The sequence below is a fragment of the Diabrotica undecimpunctata genome, chromosome 2 (genome assembly GCF_040954645.1).
Source record: "Diabrotica undecimpunctata isolate CICGRU chromosome 2, icDiaUnde3, whole genome shotgun sequence".
NCBI classification, from domain to species: Eukaryota; Metazoa; Arthropoda; class Insecta; order Coleoptera; family Chrysomelidae; genus Diabrotica; species Diabrotica undecimpunctata.
In genome coordinates, this window is record NC_092804.1 from 107997817 (window position 1) to 108025535 (window position 27719).

At 33.6% G+C, this 27719-nt stretch overlaps 1 protein-coding gene across 1 annotated transcript in view; it reads left to right on the plus strand.

The window, feature by feature from the left end:
- Nucleotides 1-5814: 5814 nt before the first annotated feature.
- Nucleotides 5815-27719, plus strand: part of LOC140434764 (solute carrier family 53 member 1-like) — a 106711-nt gene continuing 84806 nt past the window's right edge. The window contains exons 1-2 of the mRNA XM_072523261.1: nucleotides 5815-6058; nucleotides 22361-22514. Of these exons, the coding sequence (XP_072379362.1) occupies nucleotides 5990-6058; nucleotides 22361-22514 (223 nt within the window). The 5' untranslated portion in view covers nucleotides 5815-5989. The remainder of the gene's footprint in view (nucleotides 6059-22360; nucleotides 22515-27719) is intronic.

Sequence of the window (27719 nt, forward strand, 5' to 3'; positions counted from 1 at the left end):
ACTCTCCTCTCAGTGTCTTGCAAATGTTTTAAAGTTTTTTGGCCACATTGCGAGAAGAGACAATGACAACTTAGAAAGATTAATTGTATGCGGAAACGTAGAAGGACGTAGAGGCAGAGGACGCTCACCTATCCGATGGTCAGATCAAATACAGAAAGCCACTGGAGAGACGTTTTCCGAGTCCATGAGAGCAGCCCAAAATCGCAAGAGATGGAGAGAATTGACAGCCCGCATTGTAGGAAATCACGATCCTCAGCAATGAGGAAACGACAAGAGATATATATATATATATATATATATATATATATATATATATATATATATATATATATATATATATATATATATATATATATATATATATATACAGGATGGTCCTTAAATTATTGTACAAAAAGAAACAGTAGATTCTAAACTTTAAAATATTACGATTTACGTCAACTTGCTTTAACAAAAAGGTTAATATTAAAAAAGCTACAGGGTGTTAAAGTGGAAATATAAAATTTTATTTTTCGCTATAACTTCCATGTTTGTGAACATTTATGTATAAAAATTTACATCTGAGTGCTTTTGAGTATGAAAAATTTTAATTTGATGCACACTTTAATGTAGCTGATAGAGGGCGCCACATATGCTACATATGTGGCATAAATTTGCGATTAACTTTTTTGCCCTTTAAATTAGCGCTATTTTTGTCAAAACAATTTAAGACCCATTATTTTAACAATAAAAAAGTATACCTATCAATAACTTTAAAACTCAACTGTTTTCTAGATAATCGCATTTTATAAATCAGCTAAAGTATAATTTCACTATATGAGAGAGTGAGTCATCGTTTAAAAACCCAGAAATGCGGAAAGCCGTTTGGAAATCCAGTGACGTACACTTACTTTTATTTTAACGTTAATTATATTTTATTTTTCAAATATTAATGTTCGAAATAGGCCACAATATATTTATTTACAAGTTTTTACTGACGTTTCGATCTCTATATCCAAAGACCGCTTTCAAAGATATAAATGATAGTAATATTTTTTTTATTTATTTATTATTATATATTTTTATAATCCTACATTGTTTATTTTCTTTTTTTTTCTATCTTTAAAAACGGAATAGAGATCGAAACGTCAATGTATTAAACATGTAAATAGATATATTGTGGCTTATGTTCAACCTTCTCCCTAAAAATACAGAATGCCACAAACAAGCAGCTATAGAAAAATAAATATATCTGTCATTTGTATGTTTGAAAACGGTCTCTTTATAGAGATCGAAACGTCCGTAAATTAAACATTTGAATAAATATATTGTGGCTTATTCCCAACATTATTTCTAAAAATACAGAACGACAAGCGAAAAGCCATAGAAAATAAATAGTACTATCATTTGTATAATTGAAAACGGTCTCTGGATATAGAGATCGAAACGTCAATAAATAAACATATGAATAAATATTTTGTGGCTCATTCCCTACATTCCCCTAAAAATACAGAATGCCACAAACAAAAAGCTATAAAAAAGAATTAATTTTGCAGAAAGTTTACTGATACCAACCGGCTGTCGCGGAAGTTACGCTAAAACGTTTTTTGACGTGACCCGTCCTTAAAGAGTTACACAATGAAATTTTTTTAAAACAAATTTTAAGACAGTTTCCACACCACCCCAGAGGTATGTCTTGTGGCGCGATACTTTTTTTAAATGGGTAATCGCCAAGAGCCATATTGTCTTATTAAATAAAATGAACAAAACACTTAAACAGTATAAAACAAAACAAAATAAAATCCTATAAAACAAAATAAAATTCTATAAAAACAAAATAAAAATAATGTTTGATGTGTTTAAACACAAACACTATACACACTTACTATGTTCTTCTCGTTTTTTTTGTTTTTTTTTTTTTTATGCTGATGTTCTTATTAAACTATTAGAAAATATTATTCGCTGTCTAAACCTGAAGATGCAGTGCTGCTATCGCTGTCATTATCTTCACCACCTGGTGTAATTATAATTGGCTCTAGTAAAACTTTGATATGAGTGTCAAGTTCCCACATACGATGTTCTTCTTTAATTATGTGGCCTATACATTTAGCCCATTTCTCTGGAGTTACATGGAGGATTGCTTGAATCAAAAGTTTCTTAATATTGTTTAATTTGAACGTTTTGTTATTGCGTGCTACTTCTCCTTTCACTTGCTCCCAGATAAGTTCAATGGGATTAAGTTCGCAATGATAAGGTGGTAGACGCAGAATTTTGACACCATAATCTTTTGCAGTTTCATCTACAGCATATTTAAGATATTCAATTTTCCTTAACAGTGCAATGTCAAGTAGTTGAATTTTGAGCATTGATTCTTTGTACGCAATCCCCTTTTCTGTAAGCCATTCTTGAATTCTCCCTTTCCGCCATGCCGTCGTCGGTAATTGTTCTAGTCTGCGGGTATGATATGGCGCATTGTACATAACAACCACAGACAAAGATTCCAATTTTGGTAAGATTCTCTTAAACCAGCGCTCAAATACTTCAGAAGTCATTTCTTCATGATAGTCACCTGTTTTTTTCGACTCAAATTGAAGCAAACCATCATCAAGGAACCCTGTATCACTTCCTACATGGGTGATGATTAAATGCCGTCCCTTTCCTGATGAAGCCTTTAATCCTGTAGACCAGCCTTCTATAAATGCTTCGCGTTTACTTTTTACATTTAAATATTGCCAAACTTTTCCAACTGTATGATCTTCGTTAATCCAGGTTTCATCTAAATAATATATTTTGCATCCAGTGCTGCGAATTTTTCGTATTTCTTCTAAATATTTTCTTCTCCACAGAATAATTTCATTTTTTTATTACAGCTAACGGATATTTTTGTTAAACTGCTACAAATGTCGACCGCTTGGCTAACGTTTAATGCCATTTTTCTGCCGACAATTTCTTCATAAACGTTTCGTATCATTACCTTCTCTTCGGACGTTAACATTTTCCGTCTCTTTTGCGGCTTTTCATTCTTGGAATCAACATCAGAATTTTGCTGTCTTCTCTTGAAACAACTCGGTTTTTCGTCCACTGTATTTCAATAATCTGGATATATACTATATATACATAAATTTCAAAGAATATAACTAAATATTTACTATAAAACGACAAAATATAACACTCTTATTATCTATAACACGTTTTATCAATACTACAATACAGTATTGATAAAACAGTATTGACAACAATAAGTTTACAAACTTATCACATAAAATATACTCACAAAAACACATGCACTATTTACCCATAGAAACACCAATGTTTTCTTCGTTCATTTCTTGGGCAAAAAATAATAAAAACTAGTTTTACTGCATGTCTGGATCCGAATTGTAAAACCGAGTTCCCTCGCTAATTCCAACATTGCCAAACGATTGAAAAATAATGTTTTAAAATATCGATTTTTATTTTATAAATTTAAATACGTAACGAAACGGAACATATAAATAAAATTTATTTTATTACAATTTTGTGCCTAATTTTTACTATTGAAAAAATCATGTTTTTTGGTATTTTTATGACGGTAATAATCGCTGCGTGGAAGAATACAGGTTTTGTATGACCATAATTACTACTTGTGAACAAGATTTGGCTACACTGTTCGACAACTTCTGGTCAAGTCTACTATAGAGAAGCACAAATAAATATACTACTTTATATATTCTGTAATTTCTTATGAGGAAACGCAAATTGCAATCGAGAAAACAGGCAGTTTTCGAGGGCTGCTGTGTACATTTAAATTTGAGGATATTCCGCGTTTAAACTATGATATCACTCTTCTGAATTGAGGGTTTCTACTATACATAATAATTCTTAGTTGTGATATTTGTGTGGTAAAATTTGTATTCTTATAAAAACAACTCAAAGATGGTAACGTAATATCACAAAATGCTTTGTTATGCATTTCGCTGAAGAACGAGATAGAAACTTAGCTTCTATCTTCTTCTTTAGGTGCCGTGTCCGTATTAAGACGTTGGCCGTCATTATGTTTAAAATTTCCTGAAACCTTTGTCTATCGCTTCTAAAGGGAGCAATCAGACTGCTCGACCAGACCGACCATCCACTATCGATCAAAATTACTAGTCTATGAAAATGTAGCGCAGAGTCAGACTGGTGAACCGTCGATCAGTTAGAGCGACCGAACGCGATCATCCAGTTTTGAAATTCGGACTTGTTGGAATTTTTGATCGTTTTGATCGTTCTTAGCCATGACATTAACCATTGACATTTCAAAATTTGTAATTAACCAATCAAAATTAATTATTAAAAAAAATTAAATTAAAATTCAATTTGTTTTTATTTGTTTACATTATTAGTAAACCGAAAGTAAACCGAGTAAATTGTCAAGGAGTTTTAAGAATTCTGAAGATGCTAAAGTTATATTGTTAAAATTAGAAAAATTGGTTATTCAAATTTGTATTTTTTTAGCGAATAAATGGAGTACCTCGGAAACAGACCAATTAATATGTTAGAGCGCATAATGTTTTGTATGATCAGACTCAGCCTGGATACTCCAATACAGACTTATCTGCTTCCTTGTGGAAAATTATAGACAGCAGATTGAATAAAACGGGTAAATATTTTATTTGTATGTATATAATTCCATTTTAAGTTATAGAAATATGTAATTTATGTCAAATGTATAATTTTTCTTTTATAGATCCAATTTGTGTAAAAAAGTGGCAAATGTTAAGAGCTGAGTATAGGAAAAGGAGACACGAATATAAAGCGCCTTCGGGAAGTGGTACAAAGCCGGTAAAGAAGTGGGCCTACATTGACCACCTCACTTTTCTGGAACGACACATTCAAGATCGGCCTATCAAATCAAATGTACCACTTCCTGAACCTTTCGATTTATTGCCACCATCTGAAAATTCAGGTAGTTGTCACTCTTTCCAACTAGATGAAGAGGGGTTCTTAGAAATAGATGAGGATGAAACTATTAGGGTGTATGTTGAAGACACCCAAGAACAGGAAGATGTTTCATGTACATCACCTAAAAACAAAAAAAAAAGAAAGTATCAGCAAAGGAGGTGGATAAGCAGATGTCGAATCAGCTTATGGAACTTAAAGAACGAGACGATCTTTTATGGAACGTATTGATAAAAGCATTGAAGAAAATGGTTTACATATCAAACACTTTGACAAAAAGTTTAATGTTATTTAGTTTAACCAGTTTTTAATTTGGTTTGTAAATAAAATGTTTTGATTATGACTAATTTAATATAAAACGTAAAATGTTTGATGTAAAATCCTATTATTCTATCATTTTGTCAAATCCTATTATTAATTATTTTACTGATATATTTATTTTCTTTAATCTTTTGTTAAGTATTAACTTTTTTATACCAAAATTTAGAAGTGTTGATGTTTTTGTCTATTTTTCCTTCGTTACCTGGAGTAATTGGGTTAAATCATAATCATGCATCTGATTCTAATTTTTTATACTCAAGAGCACCCAGTTGTGAATTTTTATACATAAATGTTTACAAACATGAAAGTTATAACGAAAAATAAAATTTTAAATTTTCACTTTAACACACTGTATCTTTCTTAATATCAACATTTTATTAAAGGAAGTTGACATAAATCGTAATATTTAAAGTGTAGAATCTACTGTTTCTTGTTGTACAATTACTTAAGGACCACCCTGTATATATATATATATATATATATATATATATATATATATATATATATATATATATTTCTGTAGTTGTACTTCAAAAATAACTCCTGTGTGTAATTAAAATTTCAAATGTGTTGTTTTAAGGATGATTGAAAATAGATTTCCAAACTGTCTATTTCGAATGCCCGCGCTTACTCCCCGACGCACGTTGTGATAGGGAAACGGTGTGACGTAGGTGCGTCGTTTCAGTCAATGTCAACTCGACGTCGAAGGCTGATCTGAGACTTTTTATTATATTCGGCAGTTATGAAAATAGATTAAATTGAAACAAAAATGAAGTTTGCAGAACACCTTTCAGCTCACATTACTCCAGAATGGAGGAAACAATATATACATTACGAGGTATGTAGGTCTAAATTATTTTTATGTAGTGATATACGTTTGTTGTATATGATCAGGGACGTGCCAGATGCATTTTACAAGGCGTTGGAAAATTGTTTGTAAACATGACATGATCAGTTTTATTTAGTTCTAATTATGATTCTATTCTAAAACTATCTTTGTAGACCATCTTTTTCAAAATATTGCCACTTACACAGCAAAATTAAATTAATTTTTGGTTTTTAGATTTTTAATTCGAAAACTGTTATTACAGACTTTTGTTAAAAAATATTTATACTTTTTATCTCTTTTAAAACATTTTGTGTACCTAATTTTGTGCTCTTTTGATTGACCTTAATAATATGTATCGCGTCGCAAATACTGGCATAACCAAATATACTGGATAATGTTCTATAGTCTGATCAAATAAAATTACAATACACGTAAATCGAAATGTAATTCAGTACAAGTTGGAATATCTTTTATATCAAAGTTTAGGCGTACCGATATTTTTAAGTACATAAGTATATGATTTATATAACAGAATCATTATTTAAATAATGAACAATGTGTGATTTTTGCACACAATTTACTTTTTTAACTGTTGCGTCAATTCAAGTTTTTATGAAGGCATTAAGTATTTTTTTTGCAAAGTTGAAGGGAAAAGCTTTCATTTAAGGCTTAAATTTTCATTAAATTTGACCCTTAATTTATTTAAATAACTACAAATAAAGCTTGAAAAACAATGTTGCATAAAATTATTCTTTGCATTACAAATAAGCACAATAAATATTTTATTTTGCAGGTAAAGTTGCGTTATGTTACTAATATAAAGCAAAAAAAATTAGTTCAAAAATATATAATTTGTTTATTAAATATTACCAGTTTTTTAATTGCAAAAACTCGGTTGTTGCCGATAGAGCATGAATTCTTATAAGGTCTTATTTTCTTCTTCTTTTTTTGCTTCTATGGCTTCCACACAATGGTGACACCAAGCTCAATTTGGTAGTGACTACGAAGAAGTCTGGCTCTAAACCAACTTAGGCCACTTACTTGTGCCAAATAATTTTGTAAAAAAAATTCATTAATATTTCATATGAAGTTATTTTCTTAATTCTCTCAAAAAATGTGTTGGAAGTCCTGGTCTCACTAATTAACGATTCCTTTGAACAAGGTATAGTTCCAGGGTGCCTAAAGACAGCCATTATTATTTCTCTTCATAGGGATGGTGAAAAATCTAATGTCTGCAACTATTATAGACCTATTGCCTCACTACCGGTCCTATCCAAAATTATTGAGAGACTTATAAAGGCCCGACTTATATCCTTTCTTGTTGAAAACAACATTTTATCACAAAGTCAGTTCGGCTTTTTATCTAATAAATGTACCTGCGATGCTCTGTACTACATGAGGTCTATCAAGCACTAAACAATAATCTTTACACTGCCACTGTCTTTTGTGACTATGCCAAAGCTTTTAACTGTGTAAATCACATTTGAATAAAAAAAAACTAAGTTTCTACGGAATTCGAGGTATTTCTTTGAATTGGTTCCAATCTTACTTGAGGAATAGGAAACAACTAGTTAGAGCAAAGGATACTGACTCTAGTCACAAAAGCATTGTATGTGAATTACCACAAGGTTCAATACTGCGTGTTCTAGTTTTCCTTGTCTTTATAAATGACATCATAACTAAAAATCGATGAAAAAATGTTTCTTCTTGCTGATGATACCAGTATTACTTGGAGGAAATCTAATATTGCAACTCTTCATGCAATTATAACTTCTGATCTCTAATTGACTCTCTTTTAACGTGGATAAGACAGTAGCATTATTTTATAAAGGAGCTCTTCAACCCTTGCTTCTTAATAACAGCCAGATCAGTATCGCTGATTCTGTAAAATTTCTTGGTATTTTTATAGACAGCAACTTTAAATGGTCCCGACATATCGATTTGTTAAGCAAGAAACTAGCCTCAGCCTGCTATGCAATAAGATCTGTTTCAAAGGAAATCAATTTGGCATCTTCCAAAATAACATATTTTTCTTTGTTTGACTCTTATCTTCGATATGGCCTTGGTTCTAGTACAGCTGCCCAATCCGATGTTATTTTTAAATTACAAAAAACAGCAATCCGGGAACTTTTTGGCCTCAGTAGAATAACACATTGCAGAAGCTACTTAAAAAACACGGGATTTTAACTATTCCCTCTTTATATATTCTAGAAACTGTTTGCTTAGTTCGTAAACACCTACATGTTTTTTCAGCAAGACCTAATCGTGACTACTCTACCAAAAATTCAACCTTTGATGTGTATTTACCGATACTGTCCACTGAGTTAGTAAGGAAATCTATATTATATTCGGCAAAAAAATTATACAATCATCTCTTAACGAATAACTAAGAAATTACAGTAGGTTTAGTTACAAGCAACTAAAATATTTGTATATATATATATATATATATATATATATATATTATATATATATATATATATATATATATATATATATATATATATATATATATATATATATATATATATATATATATATATTTGGGTATCACATGCAGCAACTTAAACTTATTCGTAAACCAGTTCGTAAGATTTTATTATGCAATTTGCGATTTAGTTAAATTTTGCAACGTATATTTTATATTTGTATATTTGTATATTTGTATATTTGTATATTTTATTATCTTTTATTTTGTAATATTGGACGATTTATGTAATTTAAGAATTTTAATTGTTATTTTTATTTTTTTGACTTTTGTAAGCTTTGTCCATAGAATTCTACAATTTTCAGTGACAATAAAGCATATTTCTATTCTATGTTAGTAAACACTACAAAAATTATTGATCGAAGAAGAGCATTGTCGATTACAGATTAAATTTATTAATTGAAAGGAATTTCATCAAAAATCCGACTGATTTATCAGTAAGGTTGTTTAAAATGAAATATATAGTAATTGGTGAATTATAATTCATTTAAATGAATTTTATGTATAGGTCAAAATCCGAAATGATCCTTATGGGGCATTCAAAAAGTATATGATTAAGGTCCTCTATTAGGCCACATTCACTGTAAGGGTTTTCCGCCAAATTCAGAAGGTCTTATTTTTGTTGTTGTTTTTCTGTATATTTTTGACAAAGGAGTTAAAAATCAAGATTTCAATTCAAGCCTTCCAAAATGACGTTTGAAAATTGTTCTAGTTTATTTATTCAACTTTTTAGTAACTTCGCGGGGATTAAAAATTTTGAAATGCCGTTTTGATATTCGTGATGTTGAAAATATTTTTACACTTTTAAAAGAAAAAGTTTCTTTAGGACCATTTTTTGCCAAGATAGCTTTTCCAACTTTCCAAAAATTCATAATTTGTTTATTTATTAATATTAACATTTAAAACTGCGTGTGTGCATCTATCAACGCTACTACAGAACAATGACATTTATATTAAATGTAAAAATGTCACACACACACACACACACGCAGTGATCAACCCTGCCCCTAGGAACATGTGTATACCAATGTAAGAATGGGATCCACATGTCCGAAGATCAAACCGGTCACACCTCGCTAGTCGAAGTGGTACCTATCTGACCCCCAGGCTTTTCCACCACCCCTCCTCATCGTGTGACTTACGTGAGGAGGCTTATGATCTGAAATTTACTTAAGATGCCCTGGGTAATAGGACATCCTCGGTTTTTAGTGAATGTGGTTATGCCACCTAACTGTAGGGGTAGCCACATCTAGGCTTTCTCCCTATTTACTTTACTGACTCAATTGATTTTACTCTAGCTTTACGTCGGGACTTGAGTCCCTAAAAAAAGAAAAAAGAGCGTGTGTTCCGACCATAGAGCCATCAGCCTGAGCTGATGACCCTATGTCCGGAAAAGAGTGTGTGCTCGGTCACTCAGCCGCCGATTTGGCAAAATAAATTTTGTTCTCCTCGCCGGCTGAGCACCCGAGAGGGGTCCGGCCACCAAGCCCATGCATGCCGCACATGACCTCAGTGCTCGGATTTCGCGAGTAGATCTTTCATTTCGATCTGCCTTAAGGGCCTAGTCCGCGGAGCGGTATATAGAATTCTATATTTGCTATATAAGGTAAATTTACGTTAAACGGTTTAATGAAAAGTATGAATGTATCAATATGAATTTACGTTATTTATCAGAAAACACATTTTTTTTTTTTTTTTTTTTTTTTTTTTTTTTTTGTGGACTTCCTTGTGGCGTCGGGACTATAAAATGCCTGGGCAACAATTCTTTCCTTTTTTCCTTAATCCTATTTGTGTGCGTGTATTGGGGTGTGCATTCCCAAGTGTATAATGCTCTCACACACCCCGGTGTATATTGGACTTATAATTACCTAAAAACCTAAAAACCTAAAAAAGAAAAGCGTACCCTCTCGCCAGAGTTTTTTTTTTGGTGTGTTTTGTGATTGACTCCATTTCTTTGTTCGTTCTTCTTGCAACCATCTTATTCTTTATTTATTCGTTCGGGTTCTCCCTATATCGAGCTATCTGTTGTTTTGGTCTTCTGTGTACCGTCCTTGTGTTTTCATTGTAGTTAGTCAGCTCTCTTAACATTCTGCTGGGGTGGTTTCTTAGTCCGTTAAAAATTTCATATGCTCTCTCGTCTAGCGTGCGTAGGATTCTTGTTTGTCCTGAGTCTCTATATACATATCTCAAGGGTACGTACCTTGGTATCTTAAGGGCATCTCTGACTATTTGATTTTGAGTAGTCTGTATCTTTTTCCTGTTTGTTTTACAGGTGTGTCCCCACGCAGCGGATGCATATGTTAGGACTGGCAGGATAATACTATTCGCAACCCTGATTTTGGTTTTAAATCGTAGTTTACTTTTCCTTCCAATAAGTGTTGAAAGCTGACTTTTCAACGCTTTGGCTTTGCGTATTTGCTGATTGATGTGCTCAGTGAACGTTAGCTTCTTATCTAGATGTACCCCTAGATATTTAGCCTGGTTGGTCCAGTCTACTGGGGTGTTTTCGATTGTAATTTCGCGGTTTGGTACACTTCTTCTGTGACTAAACATTACAGCCTGTGTTTTATCTGGATTTAGGGCTATTTTCCATTTTATGCACCATCTTTGGAATCTGTTTAGTGCTCTTTGCAGATGATTAGCTGCATGATCCGGGTTTCTCCAGCTAACAGCTATTGCTGTGTCGTCAGCGTAAAGACTCAACAGAGAGCCTGGCTCTTTTGGCGTGTCGGCCGTATAGATGGTGTACAGGTACGGCGACAGCACCGCTCCCTGAGGCACACCCGCCTCCAGGGTCCCGACTTCGGATAGGGTTGCCCCTATTCAAACTCTGAAGCTTCTGTTGGCAAGATATGACGCAAGGAGGCATGTCATCGCCTCACTGTAACCAAATTCATTCATTTTATAGATGAGTCCATGGTGCCAGACTCTGTCGAAGGCTTTGCTGACGTCCAGAAAAGCTGTAGCTGTGTACATTTTTTCATTAAATCCTTTGGTGATGAATTCTGTAAGTCGTAGTACCTGTAATTCACAGGAGTGTTCGCTTCTGAACCCGAATTGAGCCTCTGGTATGGTTCCTAGCATTTGTGATTCTTCATTGAGTCTTTTTAGTATAACTCTTTCCGCTATCTTGCTTATAGATGATAATAAGCTGATAGGTCTGTAATTTTGCGGAAATGTGCCGTTTTTACCAGGTTTTGCAATCATTATTACGTGTGCCTCTTTCCACCTATCTGGGAAATATCGTAGTTTTAGCATGTTGTTTATTATGTTAGTGATATAAACAATAGCTTTTGTTGGTAGATTTTTCAGCGCCCTATTTGTGATGTTGTCGGGTCCTGGGGCTTTTTTGGCATTTGTCATTTTTATAAGTTCCTTTATTTCTTCGGGAGATGTATGTGTAATACCTATTCTGCCCTTTTTCCTTCTAAGTCTTCTCGCTGTTCTTTCTACCTCTTCTTCAAAGTCTATGTCATCGTCGGGGTCTTCGTTGTTTCTACACGCCCTTTCTAGTTCGTCCTTCATGACTTCGGCTTTGTCGATTTCCGTATGGACAATCCCGTTTACTCCGTGTAGGGGAGGTATGGGTTTCTTGTCCTTTCGAAGGATTTTAGATAACTTCCAGAAGGCTGATTTGTTAGGATTTAGCTCATCGATATAGGAGTCCCAGCTTTCATTTCTATGATTTTGAAGTTGTTTTTTTACTTCCCTGTCTAGCTCATTTGCAATCCTTTTGTCTTCTACCATTCTTGTGCGGTAGGCTCTTCTTCTTTTCCGGTTTTTCTCTTTGATAAGGTTTTGAAGTTCTATACTTATATCCCTGAATCTTCCTTTTTGTCTTGTGATTGTTTCGGTTTTGGAGCTGGCATCGATAGCATTGTTTATTGCTTGTTCTAGTTTTATTACACTGTCTTCTAGTTCTGTAATATTATTAATTGTTGGGATGTTACCGATGTTCTCGCTCACAATTCTTCTAAAGTTTGGCCAACTTGTTTTCTTTCTGTTGTGGGGCTGCAAATAGTTCAATTCTGTTGCGCCCAGGGTCAGGACGATTAGGTTATGTGTCGAATCGCCTTCATTTAGAGAGTGTATCTCGTATTGTTGACCCACGTTGTGTAGGATTGCAATGTCGAGATACGTAGGGAGTTCTCCGTGGAAACATGTCGGTTCTGTTGGTCCGATGACATATGTGTTCGGTCTGTTCTCGAGATGGTTGCAGAGATATCTTCCGTTTCGGTTGGTCGTCCTGTCAAACCAATTGGGAGATCTAGCATTTAGGTCTCCAATAATTATAGTTGGCTCTTCTGAGTTCAGTATTAGGCTCAAATCTTCGTTGAAAATCGGATCATGTGGTCTAACGTAAGCTGACACTATTTTTAGTGTTTCGTTGTTGGCCTTAAGCCGAATAATTGTGGCTTCCATTGTCACCAGTCCGTCTGGTGTTGTGATGTGCTCGTGTTCGAGTCCCCTTTTGACTAATATAGCTGTTCCTCCTGATAATGCTCTATGATCCGTTCTATAGATATCGTAGCCTGGAAATTTTGTTTTTTTCCTTTCCACTAGTTTGGTTTCTTGAAGGGCTACGATATCGAGCTCTAATCTGTTTATTATTTCATGCAGAAGGTTGATCTTTTTGAATATTCCGCCGGAATTCCATGACCCAATGCGTAGATCTTCATTTTGGTTTGCTAACATTTTCGGACGGCTTCTCCAAATGCAGTCATCATTTTTGTTGCTTTGTCCATCATGGACATCATTTCCATCATTTTGTTATTATACTTTGTATGGAAGTTTGCGATGAGGGTAGCTGCGTCCTGTACCGACACTTCTTGTGGTTGTGCTGGAGATTCTGAGGTGGTTTCAGCGGATTTTTTCGCTGCCTGTGCGTAGCTGACTCCTTTGTTGATTGGAGCGCTGTTTATGGGTCTTCCTAACGGTCTTTTTGGGGCAGGTGTTTTCTTTTTGGGGGCCTTAGAGCATCCTATATAATTTGCTGTGTGCGCTTCACCACAGTTTGCACATTTGGGGTCGGTTTCCCGGCTTTTCTCACAGTCGTTACTGATGTGGTTTTCTCCGCATTTTACACATCTGGATCCGCAATGGCAAGCCTTTGAGCTGTGATAGAACCCTTGACAGTTATAACACTGTAGGGTGTCTTTTGTGATTTTGAATTCATCCTTCACATAGATGCGCATGTAGCATATATCAGATATTTTTTTAATTTTTGCAACGTCTTCCTCTTTGAGGGTGACGATGAAATGTGGCAGTACTTTTTTATCAGCTTTTTTGGAGATCATATTGATCACCCTTGTTGCTTCTATTCCTTTATTGTATAGTTCGTCTTTAATTGCTACTGTGCTAGTAGTAGCAGATAGCCCTTTTATAATGACTCTTTTTAGTTTATCGCTATCTATGGGATATGCGATGAATTCTACTTTTGGACTGTGTTCTTCTAGGATGTGTACCATTCCTAGGTAATCTTTTCTGGTTTTTCTGTTAATAACAATCGATCTGCCTGATCGTGCAAACTTATTGACTGATATTATGCCTTGGTTGGCTGCTCTCTGCAGGATTTTTTGGTGTTCTTCTACAGTTTTTAGGATTATCGCCGGTGGTTTCGGCTCTTTTACTATAGGCTCCTCGCTTGTTTGCGGTGAGTCTTTTGGTACGTCGTTTTCTTTTTCAACTTGGCTATTTTTGCTCAAGTTATTTTGGGCAGTTTTCTTTTTCTGGCTTCTTTCATGAGCCTCTTTCGCAGCCTTGTTAAATTCGATTTCTTTCCGCTGATTTATTATCTGCGTCTGCTTTTCGGCGACGCTTATTTTTGTTTTCACACTACTGTCTGATTTCTCAGTAGTGGTGCCTGTCTTTTTTCCTTTTTTGTTTTGGACTTGTGTCCAACCTGCAGGTTCTTTGGTTGTTATGATTCTTTCCGGCTCTTTAGGCTTGCCCTTGCTACCGGATGGCTTTACGGGGGGAGGTGAACCGATTCCTAGTTTCACTAGCTTTACAACGTCATTATCGAGGGAGGCTTTCCACGGGTCGATTTCCATTATTGACTCTTCTTTCTCCTTGGCTGCTGTTAATGCCATTATATGTTGTACAAGTTTTTGTATCTCCTTGTCCTTTTCTTTATTTTCGTTTCTCAGCTCAGTCATCTGAGCGAGAAGGTCTTGGATTTGTTTATTTGCCTTTTCCTCGCGGATACGGCTTTCTTCTTTAAGGGATTTGATCTGTTCCGTCAGTACATTGACCGACCTTAAAAGCTCATTGGCCTTTTCCCTTTCCGTCATTTCTCTGGCCTTTTTCTTTACTTCTTCGTCTTCCGAAGAGTCTTCTTTGGGCCTTAGCCTTTTCATTTTCTTGCCGATTTCGGGCTCGGCTTCATTTTTGGAGACGTTGTCCACGGCGGGTTGTGTCTCTACTACAGTTGGGGGTGGGGCTTCGCGCGATTCTGCAGCTGGGCTCGGCTCTTCGTCGATGGCGTCCATCGTATTGATATCGTCATCGGTGTCGATTTCGCTTTTTTCTTCCTCCGACTCGGGCAGATAGGAGTCATCGTCAGATATTACGATTTCTATGTCGTCGATCGCGGGATTAGTCGATTTAATAAATTTATTATATAGCTCGATCGAGCTGTCAACAGAGGGGTTTGATGATTCGGCTAAATCATTCTCTTCTTCTTCTTGTGTTGTCACCTGCGTGACAACACTTTCTGGGGGGGGAATATCACTCATATTGCCGTAAGGCAGTGAACAAATAGTTCATAAGATATAAGAAAATTCTACTTAGACGACTCTGTTTTTTTTCCACCAACTGACCGCTGTCAGTACGGCTTACTGGGTGCCGTCCCAGGTACCTCGCGGTAGTTCACTCCCTGTATTCACAGTGAGGGATCCTCTTCCTGTTTCTCACACCTCAGGAGCAGGGGCCGTTTCTGTCCGACCTTGTCAAATGTCAAGGCCTTACAGTGTCATCCCTGACGACATACTGAGGTGATCCCGAATTCTTCGCAAACGCGAAGCTATTATAGCCTCCGCGAGGAGCCTATAAAAACAGCTCCTCGACGGTTTAACTAGTAACAACCTCGCATCCGCTTTTCGCTAATATGTAGGACAAGTGCCTATGCCACACTCGGTGTCTTACCCACCGGGAGCTGAAAAGCTCCGTTGACAATAGGTCAGTCGCCCCCACCTAAGCACGCTTCTCTCTCACGTCCGTACTGTTCGGCTGCTCGAGTCGAACTATTGTAAAAATGTCATTGTTCATTGATTGTCAATGTAATTTTTAGAAGGATGTCCAAGGTATTATGTAATAGAGACATAAAATTGTCGTTGGCGATCCGCCTAATTCGCTGCTACGTGTTCTTAGTCTTACTTTATGGTGTCGAGTCTGGACTGTGAATAACAATGATCTAAATTGCCTTAAGCCTTTCGAAATGTGGTGCTATAAAACAGTTTTAAAAGTTTCTTGGGTGGAAAACATTCGACACTTCACAATACTAGAACGTGTCAGCAATACTACTGAGATTAAAAAAGAATTAAGAACAGAAAGATGGAGTAGTTCGGATATGTAATGAGAGGTCCAAAATATTGCTACGAAATATTATGCGAGGAAAAATAGCAGACAAACGCAGTCCAGAACGAAGAAAGACTTCATGAATAAAGAACTTGCGAGATTGGTATTACATTGATACAAGCATGCTATTTAGGATACCAGTGAACAAAATTAAAATAGCTATGATGGTAACCAACGTTTTGAAAGGACATGGTACATGGAAAAGAAAGAAAATTGTACAATATTTTGATTACATATAACTTTCTTCGACTGATTATATATAACTTCATAATTTTTAGAGTACTTTCTATCACTGCTACTACTAAACAATGCCATTTTATACAAAATAGAAAAAATTGTATAAAAAATAATGATTTTCGTAGAGACCTCAAATGAAAAATTTTGGCTGGAAAGTGGTATGAGAAGTAGATTCAAGCGTTCAAAATTCGAACGCAAAACTGCAAATCAGGGTCGTTAGAAAAGTTCTCCATTAATAATGGACCAATTTTAATTTTTGTATCTTTTGTTTTCACCTAAATTTTGATATAAAATTTGTTTAAACTTATATCGAATTACATTTTGATTTTATTTTATTTGATTAAGCTACTACCACAAGAAAAATAAAAAGCAAAGACATTAAGAAAGTTTCATCACTATCAAAATAAATTAATATATTTACGGATTATAATAAATTTGGAAAATAAATAACACATTATTTAATTGTAATAATGGCATTATAGTACAGTCGTCAGAGATTTGACCAATAAATATCATAGGAACGAGCTGAATTTTGCCGAGAATATAAATTTTGCGACTCCAAAAAGATTGTTTTCTACTTTAAACCCCGGGCTTCCCCCTTAAAGACTCCTCCTAATGGGGAAACAACGCAAAAAAATCGATTTACCAAAAATATGTACACCGTAGAAAAAAATATTTTAAACAATAATGTAGATGAGACAATTTTAAACAAAAATGTTAATTAGCACTTTTTCCGTAGAATGAACAGTTCTATCAGAAACAACGCACAAAAATCGATGTTAAATAAAATTTGTATCAACTTGGCGGTAAAAAATGGAGATCTCTGGATGAGAGTGTCCTATCGATAAAAATTAAAATGCATTTTAAAGGCGAAGAGTGCAGCTTTCGTATGAAATTTTTGTATTTTACCGCAAATAAAGTCAGTTTCTATAAAGGTGTTTTACTTTTGAAAAACATACTAGTGTAATTAAAAAATAGTAAGTAGTTAAAAACGTTTTAGATCGTTTGTAATGTGAAAATTTCTCACATTTATTGCCAAAACCCAAAACTAAAATTTTATGCTATAGGTTTTGAAAATTAGATTCTAGTTATCGAAACTATATGGTGGCCGGTCGATGAAAGGAATACATAGTATTGAGAGGATGAGAATTATAAAAAATGACAAGAATTGCGCCACATTTATTTATTCACCTTTATGAAAACTGAGATGAATTACGGCAAAATACAAAAATTGCATACGCAAGCTGCATACTTTACCTTTAAAACGCATCTTAATTTTTGTCGATAGAACAATCGGATCCAAAGATACTGAATTTTTATCGTCGAGCTGATACAAATTTTATTGAGCATTGATTTGATATTGAGCGGGCGTAACTGACATTTAAAATCGCCGATTGCTTCAATCTTTGTTTCTGAGAGAACGCTTCATTCCACACAAAAAATGTTAATAAACGTTTTTGTTCAAAATAATTATCTTAGCCACATTTTTTAGTTAAAATTTTTTTTTCTATCCTTGGTAAATCGATTTTTTTCCGTTTTTCCCCCTCTACATGGGGGGTTTTAGGGGAAAGCCCAGGAGTAAAAGTTCAACTTTTTTGCAACTTTTTTAGCGTACTAAAATTGACATTTTCGGCGAAATTCAGCTTGTTTGTATGATTTTTTAGAGGTTTAGTCGCATTTTCATCTCTGACGACTGGAGTATGAAGCACCTAAGTGATAAATTAAGTTGCAATTTTATATATAAAACCAATATAGGTAATTCGCAAAGGCTACAGCAACTGAATATTTTGGGAGTAAGCATCAAACGATGCATACTCTAATTATACAGATGCGAGACCTTTTTGTCGGATACTATTGGGTAAGTACCAATTGGTACATACCTTAATATGGTCTATATAGTATTTAAATGGAAAATTTTTCAAGTAAACAGTACATAAAAGAGTACCTATATTAGAAAAATAAAACCCCTGACTCATTCCCTTACTCACCGGCGACATTGTACCATTTGTACTGCAAAAAGAAACAAAATAAAATTAGAACAGAAAGACGGTATTAGATTTAATTTCGATAAATAAAATTAATTTTACTCTGTGTGCATATAATATGTTTTATTACAAAATATTGAAGTAAAGGTACAGCAAACATATATTTAAATAAAATCAACAATGCTTTTTTAATATGCGTTATCATAAATCCCGCAAAGAAAATACCTTTAACTAATTGCAAGTCCTTAGCTTTGGTATGCATCGTTTCGTAAAATTTCTTAAAGGTTTAACATAAAACTAGGTATATAGAAAAGCAAATGTGTGAGAATATGAGTATAGATGCATGTTATAAAACTTGACAGATGCTTTAATATAAAAAATAATCTGCAATACATTTATTGTATACATTTAAATGAATAAATATTTACCAATTCGCCTGAAGAATATTATTGTCGAAACTGGGAAACAGCTTTAATCCATAGAACTTCATACCCAGGAAAATCATTTTATCTTCGTATTCAACAAATATCACACATCTCCGATAGGTATATTCTTAGATTAATTTATAAGCAATAAAATCAATCATTTAAAATGATTGTATAATAAAAGAAGTACTAAATGACTACAAAGAAACGTACGTTGTTAAACCTTTTCTAACTTACGGAATATTTTTAACATGTTAAAAACTGTTAATACTGGAGAAATGTTCTTAAATTTATCACTTATATTCTAAATATAAAAACGACAAAAACTTTCCAGCAAACCGTTGTTTACTACCGAAATGACCAAATACCGACGATGTTTAAAATTACACTGAAGAATAAAAATCAGATGATACTGGCTGGTGATTTCATTTGATAAAAAGTATTTTACTCATTACTAAAGTAGTGTACCATTAGTTTTTATATTAGACTTGTCAACCTGCCGTGAATATTTTAATACATAATATTGGTCATCAGTTTTTTTAGTTTAGGGATATTTTTATTGAAAGTTTATTAATGTGATTAGTTTTTCCCCCTTTTTAGGCACAAATAGATATTAAGAACAATATCATCATGTGTTTATTTGTAACTATTCTTCTCTTTGTTTTTTATACATTATTTTTTTATTTTTTATCATTTTTTAGTAAATTATCATGTAGTATTATGTAGCGGGAATAGAATTGGTAGGTTAAGAATATATATATATATATATATATATATATATATATATATATATATATATATATATATATATATATATATATATATAAATAAGTTCGAATTATCGGGTAAAGTGGTCTGTAATGAAAATCTTTCGTTTTTCTAAATTACTCAATATTTCGCCATTTATTTAACAGCTTCTTCAGGAGTAAACTAAAACAATTTGAACATTACAAAAAATGGCGTACAAATACATTTTAAAACACTTACAGAATTTAAAAGATTTCGCAAATAAAAAATGACATTGAAGTATTTGAAATATTGAATGTCAAGATTGAATGTCTTAAGCACGTTCGTTACAGCTATACGATAAAAAATTAAAATTATTTCAAATGTAAAAATAAAAATATCAATAAAAGAAAAGTTAGAAGAACAATATTTCTTTGATGAATTATTAAGGTTAGTTGTTATTAAGATGAATGTTGGCTATTTTGAATATTTATAAATTTTGTTCAATATGTTACAATATATGTTACTTAACTGTCCAGTGTCCGTTTTATAATTTAAAGTGTTTTTATTTTTGTTAATGTAAAACATTTCAAGAAATAATCTTCTTTTGTCACAGGTCACAAAGTCACAAATAAATAAGACTTTCTTTTATATTCGTTAGTAGATTAGCCAGTTGTATTGATCTAAAAAGGGATTACTTATTTATCATGTCCTTTGTTAGCTTGATAGATTAGATTTGGACAGAAATTAAATGCTACCTCTTGTCTAAGTTTTGTAACATTTCTAATATGAGAATTTACCACCAACGATAGAACCATTGAAGCCAATATAACAATCCTTTGAATTCAAGGAAAAGAATATTTGTAAATATTTTGAGTTTGACTGAAAGGCTTTTATTTAAAATCCGTGTGTGGATAAAAACATTAAAGAGAAATATTAATTTTAATAGCCAAACAGGGTCACCAAAACAAATCAAATCGCATATCCAGATTTAGTATCTTGTAGATAAATTAACAATTCAGCATTTAATTACAGAACTCGTGTTAATATTTCTCCTTTGGATAGATCTCTATGGGATAAAGAAGATTTTATTGAAGCGAATATAAGGCTTCACAAATGTTGCCATCGCTATGGTCATCGTTACAAATTAATAGTGATCCAGTAAATCTCATAGGCAGAAGAGGTTACTAATGACAAATCGTATATATTAATTCAGCAGTATGGTTTGCAAAATAACAATAGATTTGTCACACTTCAATGCAAAATGTAGGCTCTTATTGAACTTTTCCATTATTTATTATCGAGTGATTGCCAATTCTAAGTTTAATAATAATATCAGAGAGAGGTATGCTTTTTAGCTTTTCTGTTTTATCTTGAATTTACAGTTTTATTGACTTATCTTCTTCGTATTCTTTTTTTATATATAGACATAACTCTGTCTGTTGTTTAATGTACCTCAAGTAAGTTGTCGCTCCATCATTTTCGCGATCTTCCCAATGATCGTCTTCCTATTGGGGATCTACCTTCCGCCGTCTTTACTACTCAATTTGTTGCCATTTGGCTTCGGTTACCTTGTACCTTGTACATCTTTACCCCTAGCTCTGTTGCATAGTTTAATATTAGAGTTTTTTTTTGAAGCAGTCCCAATACTGACTTTCATCAAAGTTAAATCGAGAATTGGTTCTAATAATAATTGATAATAATAAGTGATGATTGGTCCCAATATTATTAAATACATCTTCCTTAGGACTTTTGAATTATATGTTTTTGGTATTTTTAAGTTGGTTATCTATTGTGATAGTTTTAAGGTTGAGTTTCGTTTTCTTTGTAAATAACGTCAGGTGATTTTGATTGAGGTTGATCTTAAGTCCAGTGTTTGGCACAATGTATTTGTATGATTTAGTACCCTCTTATGTCACAACATAGCTTAAATACTGGGTAAACATTTCAGGCCAAAGGTAACCAAAATGTTTATTACCACTTTCTGCGTCTTCTTGTTGTAGTGCCTATCATTTTCGAATATTGCTGACTATCATGGCAATCTGTACTTTGCATACAGCTTCTATGAAAATATTTATAGCTGTTGTGTTTAACCACGTACGTAGATTTTTTAGCTATAAAGTCCTTTACCTTTCAGGTACTCGTTTTCCTTCTATTTTTTCCTGTAAAATCAGTTGCAGCAATCCATTACTTTCGCTGTTGATCATGATGTGACTGAGTTATTTCATTGTGGCTTCTTGTGATTGACCTACTGCTAAAAAACCTTTGAAGCTTCAGAAGACTGAACTCAAAATAATTGTGGTGTTTAAACTCAACATCAGATATCTCAAACATATTTGCAATGTATTGAAATTGTTCTCAACTGCCAGAACTACCTGGAACATGTCATTTTAGATCCTGACAAATATCTCCCCTAAATATATAATAGATTTTTTTAAAAGCCCAAATCTGTGGGACTAAACGTAGATAAAGGCTATATAGAAAGGATCTCTAAGGTTTGCTATGAAAGAAGGCATATAAAACCAAGATTTCCATTTGAAAAAGGTTCAGTCTACAATTTAATTATATTACCGCTTCCATTACCACTCGTAAACAGCCTCTAGTCGTTAAAATGCCGTTAAAACTTCTTCTATTTTCATGCCAATCACTCGTGTACTAAGTAGCTATGCAATCAACTTAAATATTATACTTACTATCTATTCCTATCTCATTAAGTTATCTTTTGTATACTTTATGTCCAATGCTCCACCATTACAAGAGAGGCATACACTGCTATTTTTTTTACTAGCATTTCCTACTTAGTTCACTAATCATATCAATACGAATGTATCATATAAAAAGCAATATTTTATAAACATATATTATTTTTTAGGAAATGAAATCGATGCTTTATGCAGCAGTGGAACAAGCTCCATCCGCTGAACTGGTTGAGCCAGAAATATTGTCGAGGTACTTCGCTAAGTTTGACGAGCAATTTTTTTCGTATTCTGAAAAGGAGTTAACTAAAATAAACACATTTTATTCCGGTAATTATAACAAATTAAAAAAAAAATTATTTTAAATTTATTTAAAATTTATGTTAATTTTCAGGATGATAAGAGATATATTTTTGGAATGTTTATTGACTTATCTTCTACCTTATAGTTCGTTTTGCTTTAAATCATTATCGACATTAGCTAGAGGATTTTTACAATATAACCATTGGGCTACAATAGTACCATTGCACTTTACGCATATATTAACTTAACTTATGCTACTTACATTGTAATTACTAAAAGAAAGAACATACTGAATTAAATCAAATGCAGTTTCGTTTCTGAAAGAGACAACAAAGATTAACAATGACAAAAATAGTTTAGATGGATTAAAAAGTATTTGGTTATATGACGTGCTTTCATATACAATTTCAGTGAAAAACATATTCAAATAACTGCGCTGTTTCACATTCTAGAGAAAATTGAATTTTCCTTAAATCAGGAAATTATAATACAAATATGCACGATACTCATTGGATTGTGAAGAGAGAAAGATATTAGACTTAATTTTAAAATAAATGGATCATCGAGATAGTCGTTGTCCTAAAGCAGCCACCCAGTCCTGGTTGCTAGAAGAAAAAATGGTTTCTAAATTTATTTATATTTTAAATGATTTTTACCTAGTCTTCGGACAGCGTCAGTACCAGTACGATGTTTCTTATTTGGTTCCTTGGTCCAGTCATTTCACACTTGAAGTACTGAGGATACATCTTACTTAATTTCTACCTTCCTAATGCTAATCATTGATAAAATACGCAAGAATCAGCCGTAGGAGTGGCATTAAGCACAGTTCGCGATTAGAAAAAAGTCTGGATCCGATTACAACATAACTCCCAATGGGAAAGATTTTCCAGTCAACCACATAGAAAAATGTATATTGGAGAGACATGCACTAAGAGGAATGAAGTAATGCGTAAAACAACCAGGAATCACGGCAGAATCATATTAGACTTCATTGATGTACATGCACCAACCAACGAATACCTGCATGTAATAAAGGTGTTTCATAAGCTCCAGGTTCTATATAAGTGAACCTAAAACAAACAACGATATTTTTCGTTATTGCCCCTACAATAGAGCGCAGGTAGCAATAACTTTTAGGATACTACTAAGTGTTTTCATTGACAAGTATTTTCTCAATTATATTTAATAGAACTTTTTGGCAAATGGTATGATTGTAGACGTTAAACAGCAGTGTCGACCATATCCCTTTGTCTGTATCCTTATTTTATCTAAATTTCATTTTTATACACCTCTAATATATAGTGAGAATCATTCACAGATCTATATTATCAAATTATTAATTCTTAAGTATGTCTTTGAGTAAATCGTACCAGATATTCTTGAAAGCCTTTTCCAAGTCTATGAAATACAGGGTGTCCAGAAACTCTCCTGACAAACGAAGACCGGAGATTCCTCAGATTATTTTAAGACAATTTAACCCAACTCACCTAGTCCGAAAATGTTTCCTAAGGGAGCTAGAGCTCTTTGCGGCTGGCTGCTTGCAATGAGTTTTTTTTTAATATCTCCAGATCGCTTTTATTTAGAAGAACGAAAATTGAAACGACTTTTTATCCACCAGAGTTAAATTGATTCCATTAATTGGTAATTTCTAGTACGGGTCATAGGGTAGGGTAGGGTAGTTTTGGGTAGGTCAATGGTTATTTCTGTACCGTCTGTGAATAAGTCGATAAATCAAAAATACAAACTTTTCAGTATGGCCATTTTAAACATTTTATTAGTTTTGAAGAGTCCAAAATTTAAGTTCAGTTTCATTTTCATAGACATTGGTGGGTAATCATGCAACGAATGACGTACTTAATTATGAGCTTTGAATATGTCACGTACTTTAAAAAAAATCTAACTTACCCACTTATTTACGCCAAATTTCTGTGGTCTTATTGAGTTACCGACTTATTGTACTTAGTGTAAATTTCCAGGACAAAAAATTTAACATTTTTTTATACTTTATTTCTTTATAAAAAGTAACATCAAGGTTATTTGGAAAAGAAAACTAAAAAACCTACTGATTATCTGCATCAAACTCTTCCAAAGCAGGGTCCAAGTCTTGCATTTCTGTAGTGGGCAAATTTCGGTAAAAGTTATGACAAACTTCATCGATGAGCGGCAAAAGATCAAGTAGGTCTTTCTTTTTCTCCTTACTGATTGGCTGAAGTTTATCTGTGATTTGAGGCAATGTGCTTGGTACAACGCGTTTTCCCCTTCTTCGGAAATTTACAGATTTAAAAGGATTGAAGACGTCTAAACTATGTTTATATTTCACTTTTCCAATTTCTCTATTATACTGGAACCACCGCACTGGCTGCCACAGGAACTTTTCTCCATCGGTATTAACTTTTTTAATGATTAGTGCTTGTTTTCCTAGACTGCTGAAATCCAAGAAATCTTCTTGTGTTATTACCACTACTTTGAACGGTTTCTTCCTTTTGCAGGATCTTACCATCTGATACCAGTCATTAGGGTGATTGATCTTCATGTATGTTCCCTTCTTTTCTTTCTCTATAAGAGCATGATCTGTATCACACTCCATGTGAGTATACCCACTTACTAAAAATTTGTGGTTTATAATTTTGAGATTTGGGAGTTTTGTGAAAGCGAAAGTGAACATGAAAGCGACTTGCTGATTCTTATTTTGGCCTCCGCAAGTATCTGAGTAGAAAGTTACCTCTTTCACATCATTAAGTTCCAATAAAAGGCGATAAATACAAGAAGCTATCTGATTGCCACCTCTTCCAGCAGTTGATTCGTCCCACATGAAACATGAAACTTCATTTGTTGCTAAATCGTGAACGGTAAGGTTAAATGTCCACAGTTGACGTTTATAAAAGGCTATGTTCGCTGTTAAAAAGGGGGTTGGAAGGCACTGTTGAAGATCAAAAGTGTATGCTCTTTTTTTAGTGTCTGAAGACGCAATCTCCTTATCCACCTGTTTCGCCTTGTAGGCATTATCTGCGAGCTGATGGTGTTTGTCCCTCTCTTGTCCCAAATTCTCTTTCTCCTCTCCCTCCTTAAGAACTTTTAACTTTGTTTCAAAAATATCACACTTAAAACAAGTATCCTGTTTAGGCTTTTTAAATGCAAGGTTCAAACTGTAGAAGCAGTTCGTGTACAACGTTAATGAAACGGGTTTGTCTACTGTTTTTTTGTACATGTCATACATTTTAGTAATAGATAAGTCACTAGACAAGTACTTTTTAGATGTCCTATTTCTCCAATATGGGCTCTCGTATTTAGGAAATGACAAAATGTGATCTTTGGCATTTTGAATTTCTTCTGCAGAGCCTTTATTACCTGATGGCACAATTCCACGTCTATCAGAAGAAATATTTCCAGAAAATGTATTTTTTTTCTTTTCACCGACTATCTCGATAAATCCTTTAGTTTCGCCAAGGGTTGCAATGAGGCAAGTTTTACAAATTGGCTTTTGTATGCCAGCAATAATGATGCTATATTTATATGAACATTCTCTATGTTCCTTTCTTGGTCCTAGCTTTTCTGTTTTCTTTGGATTAATGTTAAATAGAGAAGCAATATAGTTAGCCCTTCTATCCCGACTTCCCAAGTTCCAATAATGTTGAAAACATTTACCCCGGTCATCATCTGAAAACCTTTCATTACATTTCATACGACATGCTTTTAATGGTCTCATATTTCTAGGTTTTACGACCTTTCCTTTTTCAGTAGTGTAACTTTTACCAGCATTTCTGAGTTCTTTACTTTCTTGTCTTTGCTTTCGTGTCCTTCCCTTTCCCTGTTTCTTCTTTTTTTCTGTGCTATTTGGCTCGTTTTCCACTGAAATATGGTTTTGATCTTTTTCCTTTGTCTTGTAGGAATCTTTTCCTGTTGTCAGATCGAATAAAATTGCTGTTTTTTCTGGAGCATGGTTCAAGTTTTCATCGTTGATACTATTGTTATTTTTTTCTGAGCACCTTTTTTTCCTTGGAGTAACTAAAAAAAGCATATTTTGAGATAAAACGAATTTAAAGTATTACCGATCTTACCTGTAACTTGATCATCACTTTCCTCGGAAGATGATCCTATGCTTGCAAAGAAATCGGGATCAATGATGCTGTCTTCTGAATCGAAATCATAACTAATCTGGTTAAAGTCACGGTCTGTTGAATTAAACGTAGTACTTGTCGACTGACCGGGATTAGCAGCAACACACTCTACTCCAACAAGATCTGTCTCAAAACGCTTGCGATCCTCGGCGCAAATATCTGTTTTATTAATAAAATTAAAGACAGTCAAGATTTCCTTTCACGCAAAAATAGTCTATGTATCTGTTGATACGTATTTCGCTTTAATAAAGCTCATCAGAACAGTTATTCATAGGCTTTCTCAACGTGAAAATTAATCTTTTCCTGTCTTTGTGAAGCAACGATAAAATGGCTTCGAAACGGACGCAATAGCGACATCTGATATTAAATCCGTAAAATAGTTTCGAAACACAATTCAGATAACTGCCTTAATCTGAACCTTCTATAAATGCAAGGTATAACAGACGCTGATAAAGATGTTAATAGAGACATGGGGAATCTAAAATTTGCATTCCACGACATGTCTCCTCAGCTAAGCAGAAATCGTTAGCGAATTGGTTTCTTGTATTCATACAGAGTAGATCCGAATAAAAATAAAATTAAAGACAGTCAAGATTTCCTTTCACGCAAAAATAGTCTATGTATCTGTTGATACGTATTTCGCTTTAATAAAGCTCATCAGAACAGTTATTCATAGGCTTTCTCAACGTGAAAATTAATCTTTTCCTGTCTTTGTGAAGCAACGATAAAATGGCTTCGCTTAAGCAACGAAGCCATTTTATCGTTGCTTCACAAAGACAGGAAAAGATTAATTTTCACGTTGAGAAAGCCTATGAATAACTGTTCTGATGAGCTTTATTAAAGCGAAATACGTATCAACAGATACATAGACTATTTTTGCGTGAAAGGAAATCTTGACTGTCTTTAATTTTATTTTTATTCGGATCTACTCTGTATGAGTACAAGAAACCAATTCGCTAACGATTTCTGCTTAGCTGAGGAGACATGTCGTGGAATGCAAATTTTAGATTCCCCATGTCTCTATTAACATCTTTATCAGCGTCTGTTATACCTTGCATTTATAAAATTTCAGATTAAGGCAGTTATCTGAATTGTGTTTCGAAACTATTTTACG